The sequence below is a fragment of the Phoenix dactylifera genome, unplaced genomic scaffold (genome assembly GCF_009389715.1).
Source record: "Phoenix dactylifera cultivar Barhee BC4 unplaced genomic scaffold, palm_55x_up_171113_PBpolish2nd_filt_p 000139F, whole genome shotgun sequence".
Classification (NCBI taxonomy): Eukaryota; Viridiplantae; Streptophyta; class Magnoliopsida; order Arecales; family Arecaceae; genus Phoenix; species Phoenix dactylifera.
This window is the reverse complement of record NW_024067695.1, coordinates 434,685-442,290: the sequence shown is the minus strand read 5'-3', so window position 1 is coordinate 442,290 and position 7,606 is coordinate 434,685. Positions and strand designations below refer to the sequence as shown.

The following is a 7,606-nucleotide window of genomic DNA, read 5'->3' as shown; positions in this document are numbered from 1 at the left end:
ACCCAAGGTTGTTAGCCTGATTCCTAAGCCTAGCGGACCTTGGACTAATGCGAAACATTACAGTACTCTCTGGTGGGATGAATATGGGAATCCCATGATGCCAGGATACTTGTTTTTTCTTCGAGTCCACAGTTCTCATGTCACCAACCACGACCTATTTAGCAAAGTTTACGTGCTATCAGGACATCTACCTATGATCTACATCATGGGGGGTACCATATGCTCTCAAAAATAATTTTCCAGTCATTAGAGGTGGTAGGAAGTAGGTGTGATTTGTGTTATAATGGGTTGCTTGTGAGGTAGCTAGCTGAAGTTGTGCTATGATGTGCATATTGTGCTGATACAATATGTAACTCGCATTGAATTAAATCTATGGTGGGTGAGCATTCTCCATGGTTCCGAAGGATGAAAGGAGACACTGCCATACTTTTATCTGTATGCAGACTTTTCCCAGCCCCATGTAGACATGTCAAGCCCCGATTTTTAAAACAATGGATAGGCCTCAGATCACATCAAGTTGAGTCAAAATTAGATAAGAATTTAAAAAATAATAAGGGCCAAATTTTGTGTTCCAATTTCAAGCCAACTTGGTGGCATGGAAAGCTGGCCAATGTCTGCAGCCAAGCCGCTGCAATGTATCTTGAAGCAGTTATGCAGGGTAGGGTTTCAGATCTTTGTTTGGTTTGAGAAATTATTTGTGGAACCTGAGCACTGAGCACCTTGCAGTTTTGCAAGTAGTTGGCTTCTGTCTTAGTGCTCGAAAATATTGCTGTTAGGGGTAGCCGGGAAATGGCCGGGGATGTCGACAGGAACTCAAACTTTAAACCGACGAGTTATCTTCAGCTAAACGGCAAGACTTTGATAATGACAAAATCTGGTAGCTCTCATCTAGTCCTCAACTTGGACAAATATGGAATGGTTTCGTGCTTGTGAATTTGGGGAAGAGATCTACAAATTATACTTTTCTTTTGCCATTTTTCTCTTTTCAATTCTAGGTTTTTCACATCCGCTGGGAGGGGGAGGAAGACTTTGCAGAACATGAGGTGGTTGGAGTCTAGGACAGGAATCCAAGTATTTAATGAGAGATTGTAATTTGGATCCCTAATCTCTTGGAGCCAAAAGAAGCTGGTTTACATGCACACACGCACACACTTGAACTTCTAGTCATCTTTAAAAATATGCTTTTTTCGGTTGGTAGCCCATTGTTAATTAAGAGAAGAGGTGTAGACTTCAAATTAGGATGGTGGTATATCCATCGTTATTTCCAAAAGATATGGGGGTATGTTTTCTCAATGTTTAATATCGATGGAATAGCAATCAAATTTGTAACTGTAAATCTGTAATAACTCAAGATCTTACCCAAAATGGCTAGCCGGAAAGTATTATTTGAGTTCCTTGATCCTGTATGAGTACCCAAAATTTATCCAACGAATAGCCGATATGGAACTAAATACACACCTGCACGGATACTCACATACTCCCATCGTTCAGGCCCTGACATTCTAGTCAGGCTAATGGTTCAAATCTAATCAAGAACACCGCGATCGGCCCGTGGTCAGTCCCAATTGATCTGTGCTACAATGTCCCCTAGTTCACATAAGTTATGAACTGGGTCCGATCTGATACCATTTGTCACAACCCATGACCTCATCTAAAATGGTTAGCCGAAAAGTGTTATTTGAGTTCCTTGTTCTTATATAAGTACCCAAGATCTATCTAGCGAATAACCAATATGAAACTAAACACACGCCCGCACGGATTCTCACAGTAACTGCATTTGATATATGACTCTTTAAATTGAAGCAGATCTTCAAATTATTTTCTCAAGTGTTTGACACGAGTAATTCTTCTAGCAATTTTTTTTTTAAAGAAATAGTTGGGTAGTCTATACATCTATTTATGTATTTTCTTTTTATTTTGTCTCTAAAAAAAGAAAGATAGTATTTCTTGTGATTTCTAGAACAACAGTCATGGATAGAAGAAAAGATAAAAAAAATTAATGGAAATAAATGACATATGATTATATATTGCCAATCCATGGTTGCAGTCACCTATACTAATGTGCTCTCAGTTGCAAGTACATCTACCTTATGCGAAACAGTTCTCAAGTATTTGACATAAATAATTCTTCTAACAATTTTATAAAATAACCAATAATTCTATACATATACATATACGTATGCATATAAAATAACAAGTATTTGTCTATCTATCTTTATTCTTTCTTTCTTTTTCCAAGAAAGAAGATGGTCTTTTTTCGTTGTTCTAGGGTGAAAAAGGAGAGATAAAAAAGACAGAAAAAAAGAAAGGTTATCACTACTCCGTGTCTTACCTGCCAATACATCTACCTTATATGAAAGAGTTTGCCAGTTATTTCTTTAAATTTCAAAATTTCATAATATACACGTTGATGACTCAGGTCTACATATCTAAACATGGATGCAATTCTTGGAAGGTTATAGCCTGCACATCTGAACCTCTCACAAAAATCATTAAGGTATATGAACACTTGCATGGATTAATGATAAGTCTATGGAACGCTCAAGACCATTAGTTCTCATCTTTTAGAAAGCGCTCCAACGCAAAATCTTGTTGCACTTCATGATGCTTGCTATAATCTAACGGTGATAATGAACATGAGGAGTCTAACTTCAACTTACCTAACCTTGTCATGCTATGCCATGTAATACTAGTGCAAACTTTCGAGAAATCAACACAAATTATGCGATTAATTAGCTTCAAAGTCGGGACCTTTCGCTCGCACGTGTACGAAGAAGGAGGTGCTAACCAACAGATCCAAGTCTCACCGACTAATGTAGGCGAAAATTGAGATTCCTTAGCAGGTCATGGTATGGCAGCCTAAGTTCCCAAATTACTTAAAATTTAGGATTTCTTCTTCTAAATAATGTTTCATGACAGCTCGATCTTGTCAAAAACATCCAATTATCCCGAGGCAACACACGCTCTAGTCTAGACGATTCATTCAAAAAACACATTAGTCTAGACAAGCTCAAGACCATAAAACATAATCAAATCGAACCCTAAGCTAACCCTATAAATCTCAAGTTCTTCTAGCCCCAATATTTTGGTTGCCTAGGATACCATTAATTCAATGACCCAACATGGGGGCCAGTAATAGTTTTATTTTTATTTTCTACTAGCAGAAATGGGGCAAACGCAATCCTTTACGTGCTCAAGCCTCCAATAACCCCACATAAGATATGGTTGCGGATTTTGTTATAGTCCTAATCTGACCAAGCCTTGCCTGGAAACCCAAGCACAAAAAAACAAGTGCTTAAAGGGATCATGAGTACTAGTTTTTAATCTTAGCTCCCAGACTTAAAAGGAGTGTGGACTAATCTAGTGGACAATGGAGAGCTACCTCATTGGCATGTATCCACACCACTTGGAAGATTATCCTCCACGTGTCACATCAACCAATGGAATCCATTCGATCGAGTTCCAGCACAGGTGATCCCAAATGATCTGCTGATGATCCTATATCAAGACATCTAGTTGTTATTATGGAATTGTTAATGCAAACTATGCTAATCGATCGTATCGAGAAATAATTGGGGCCACTGGTGCAACATAGGGGACCACCGTCACGGTGCAATGTAACATGTCATGTTGAGTAGTAGCATGATGTGATTCTGTCTGCATTAGTTGATTAAGTATAACAAAAATTTGCTATTCGTGTTAAGTTGAGATTAAAATATCTACTCTCAAATCTTCCACTCTTCCCAAGTAGGCTCTGTAAGAGAAAAGAAACAGACGAGGAAGCCACTTGCAGAGCCCCTGTTATTTGTGGCTGAAATCTTCCATGAAGTCACTTAAATAAGTTGATTAGTGATGTATTGAGATGGAGGCCGGTCGGCTTTTCTTTTAATTAAAAGACACAGAATGTACTTGTATATACCTCCAAAAACTACGCCACCTTGCAAGTATAAATTCCAAGTGTATTGGCTCTGCAGAATGCGGCATTTTGTCTAGTGTCAGGTGAGTCTCTGAAAAACCGGTGTTCCGCCGTTGATTTCACTTGTTTCACGATGATTTCTGGGGAGAATGTTGATATATATAAGCAAGTTGTTTGCGTCTCGCGAATAATTTCTTTTCGATGAAAATGACATGTAGGCCATGGTTAATTATAGAACACAAATTTTGTAATTGGTAGTTTGCCAGAAAGGGAGTCAGGAGGCATGCAGAAAAGTGAAACTAGAAGCAAATATATCTAGATTCTTTTAGATAATTAAACATCGTTATCCATCTTGGCTATAACAAAGTTCATTGAACATCTATAATAGCTGTAACATCAAGTGCACATTTTCCCTAAGAAGGCAAAATAAAGAAACAAACAAAAAAAAGCCAATAAGGATTGATGGATTGCTCTTAACTTTCTGTATCGATTTCTAGAAGGTGTTAATATGTTCTGGAAGAATTGATTTATTAGTTTCATGATATAAAATCGCCACTCTATCTCAAGTGTATTTTTCTATCCTCTCCACCTGGAATGCAGCTAGCTAGTGTCCATAAGAGACCTAATACCCTTGCATTGCATGCTACCCCTTGCAATGGTTGAAGCCACCTACTATTGGTTAATGGCCAAGAGGAGCATCCTTATAACAGACAAAGGGAGTAGTTTTATAAAGAAAAAGGTAGGTAATTGACTCAATTATACTGACTGGAAAAAGAGAGAAAATCCATACAAGACTAAAGAGGAACCATTTACTGCACTTTGGAGGAGCAACAAGAAAGGTTTAATTTTGCTCTATCAACTAGACCATGCAACCAGACAACCTGTCTAAATTAAACTCTAATTTATATGAGATAGCACTTTTGTTGATTAAGAACACCATACTAGTATGATAGCAAAATGGCAAGGAGCTGTATTGGATAATCTGAATAGGAAATAGCTAATCCAGATTCTATTAACTTAGTCTCCTGACCAAAAATTCTTTTTAAGAGGAAAAACCGGTTTAATTTAAGACTTGTGAGAGGGGCAATGTAACTTGGCGAATAAATGATGAGACTATAGAAGTGTGGTCAGCACACATGCGTTGCAGTGCCTGAGAGTCCAGTCTTGTATATATGGCAGATGATTGCACTTAGGGAAGCGAGAAGGGAACTATGCTCATAGCTCAAGCTCGGGGTGGGGTGCTCGCATGGTCACAAACCACACTACACTCCCACTACTGCACACGCGAATCTGCCCTCGCTCACACTTCACCTCAAAGTCCGATCCTGTTTATTTCCCTTCCCCTTGCCAACCTGTTGATTTCTTCCTCAAAACACCCTTTCATCCATTGCTCTCTCTCTCTCTCTGGGGCTTGATGCCAAGCTGCATTTTACCAAATCAAAACACTTAGGGACTCTGCCCTCCAAGCTCTTGTTTTTATATTGTCATTGTTCTCCACCCCTCTCAACGCAAAATAACACGTACCTTCCTCCCTCCACCCTTGTGTTCACGTGGCAAGTCTCTGTTGTTTTTGTTGCCTTGTGGCAATGTGGCCTTTAAAAGCCAGCCCCTCCCCCTCCCCCTATGGAGAAAGGTGAGCTGGGATTGTGTGTCTTTGTGGTTATTAGAGTTGGAGAAAAGAATGGCATTAGAAGCTGTGGTTTTCCCCCAAGACCTCTTTGGTTATACTTGCAGGGAGTGGTATAACATGGGAGGGGGAGCATGGGGATACGACTTTGGAAGGGTTGGGGAGGAGGAGGAGAAGAAGAGAGAGGTGTTAGAATGTGAGTTAGGTGGTAAGGTTGGTGGGAGTTGGGACCCCCCTGCCTCCTCCTTGGTGCAAAACCTTGAGGAATGGGATGCGAATTCCTCGTTTCCGGAGGCTTGTGAGGGGATGGCATTGGAAGGGGAGGCCATGGGGGATGCAGCGGCGGGCCGGAGGAAGAGACGGCGGGCGAAGAGCGTCAAGAACAAGGAGGAGGTGGAGAGCCAGAGGATGATCCACATTGCGGTGGAGCGCAACCGCCGGAAGCAAATGAACGAATACCTCGCCGTGCTCCGGTCCCTCATGCCATCTTCCTACGTTCAAAGGGTTTGCCTCCTTTCCCTCGCGACGGTTTCTACCAGTTGTATGAGAAGATGGAATTTGCCCTCTCTGTTTGTCCCTTGTTTCCAAAAACCTTCTCAGAGTCATCTTGTCCTGCAACTTATAATAGATTTCTAATAGACTTGATCATCTCTAATTATCTTTTTTTTTTTTTTCTGCAAGAGAATGATTATCACTAATTAACACAACAAATTTTTCATAAAATTTTTCCTCTACATTTATATCGTCATATTAGTTGATTATAATACGACGCTAGTTTTAGCAACATGTAACTCCAATAATACTAGAGCATCATCATATCCTATCAGAACTTCTCAATAACTCTACGTTTTAGCCGAGGGTGGCAGTGAAGTGATCTTCTAAAAAAGGGTTGTGGTATGTGCGTCTAAATGGACAGGGCGATCAAGCATCAATCATAGGGGGTGCAATAAACTACGTGAAGGAGCTTGAACAGCTCCTCCAATCCCTTGAAGTTCAGAAGAGGCTCAGGCAGCGATCCGATGCAACCGGGCTCGCGCACCCCTTCGCCAACTTCTTTGCCTTCCCCCAGTACTCATCATGCTCTTCTGGTGGCAGCAGCAACAGCAGCAGCACTGCCCACACCAGCAGCAACCACAGCATTGCTAATGAAATGGCAGCTGAGAACCGGCCGGCCATGGCAGACATTGAGGTGACAATGGTCGAGAGCTATGCCAATCTCAAGGTGTTCTCGAGGCGCTGGCCGAAGCAGCTGCTCAAGATGGTGATGGGGTTGCAGAATATGCGCCTGACCACGCTGCACCTCAACGCGACCACCGTGGATCAGCTGGTCCTGTACTCCTTCAGTCTCAAGGTATCATGGTGGCGTCCATTCCTCTTGGTCCCCTTTATCTTAAAAGCATTCTTCCAGCCCCGTTCCGTATTGCTTTGTTTCTATGAATTGAGAATTTGAGAGATTATGTTCTTCTGATTGGCAGGTGGAAGATGATTGCCAATTCACTTCAGTGGATGATATTGCAACTGCAGTATATCAAATGCTGGGGAGGATCCAAGAGGAGGCTAATTTCGGCTGAAAAACTCACCATCTTAGTGTATTCATATCTTTACTGGAATCATGTCATCTGATTGCTTCAAATGGTTTTGGTGTAAGAAATGTTTCGACCGTGTGATGTGTGCTCTCTATGTTACCACTTCGCATATTTGGTGTGGACCCAAACATCTGTTCTTTTGCTGAAGGAAACTTAGGACGCTGAAAGAATGGTATCGATAGCTTAAATAGGCAGCTTTCAAATCTGTAATAGCGGTCTGAGCTATTGCCACACTTTAATACTTAGAGAAACACATAATGAAGGTTATAAGATGTCGCATTAACTTGGCTACAAGAAATCTTATTTTTTGTCATAGAACACTAAGCAACCTTTCGGAACACTGCCTGAAAAGCAAGCAAAATTAGTGGCATAGACCTACCATCCTTGGTGTTGATTCCGGTTGCAAAAGCCAGAATGTATTTCAAATTTAGCCACAATCAAAACCTAGATATTTATAATAGGGAGAGATTTTCCACT

At 40.8% G+C, this 7,606-nt stretch overlaps 1 protein-coding gene across 1 annotated transcript; it reads left to right on the top strand.

The window, feature by feature from the left end:
* Positions 1–5,162: 5,162 nt before the first annotated feature.
* LOC103717977 (transcription factor bHLH94-like) lies at positions 5,163–7,240 on the top strand. The gene is made up of 3 exons (XM_008806573.2): positions 5,163–6,047; positions 6,460–6,894; positions 7,019–7,240. Exons 1-3 carry the CDS (start codon positions 5,598–5,600, stop codon positions 7,112–7,114), a joined length of 981 nt encoding a protein of 326 aa, XP_008804795.1. The 5' UTR covers positions 5,163–5,597; the 3' UTR covers positions 7,115–7,240.
* The last annotated feature ends 366 nt before the right edge of the window (positions 7,241–7,606 follow it).

Bases quoted from the DNA above. Each gene is read 5' to 3' on its own strand.
- LOC103717977 (XM_008806573.2), top strand. From the start codon at position 5,598: ATGGCATTAGAAGCTGTGGTTTTCCCCCAAGACCTCTTTGGTTATACT. The intron at 6,048-6,459 runs GTTTGCCTCCTT...CTAAATGGACAG, and splicing joins CATCTTCCTACGTTCAAAGG to GGCGATCAAGCATCAATCAT. The intron at 6,895-7,018 runs GTATCATGGTGG...TCTGATTGGCAG, and splicing joins TGTACTCCTTCAGTCTCAAG to GTGGAAGATGATTGCCAATT.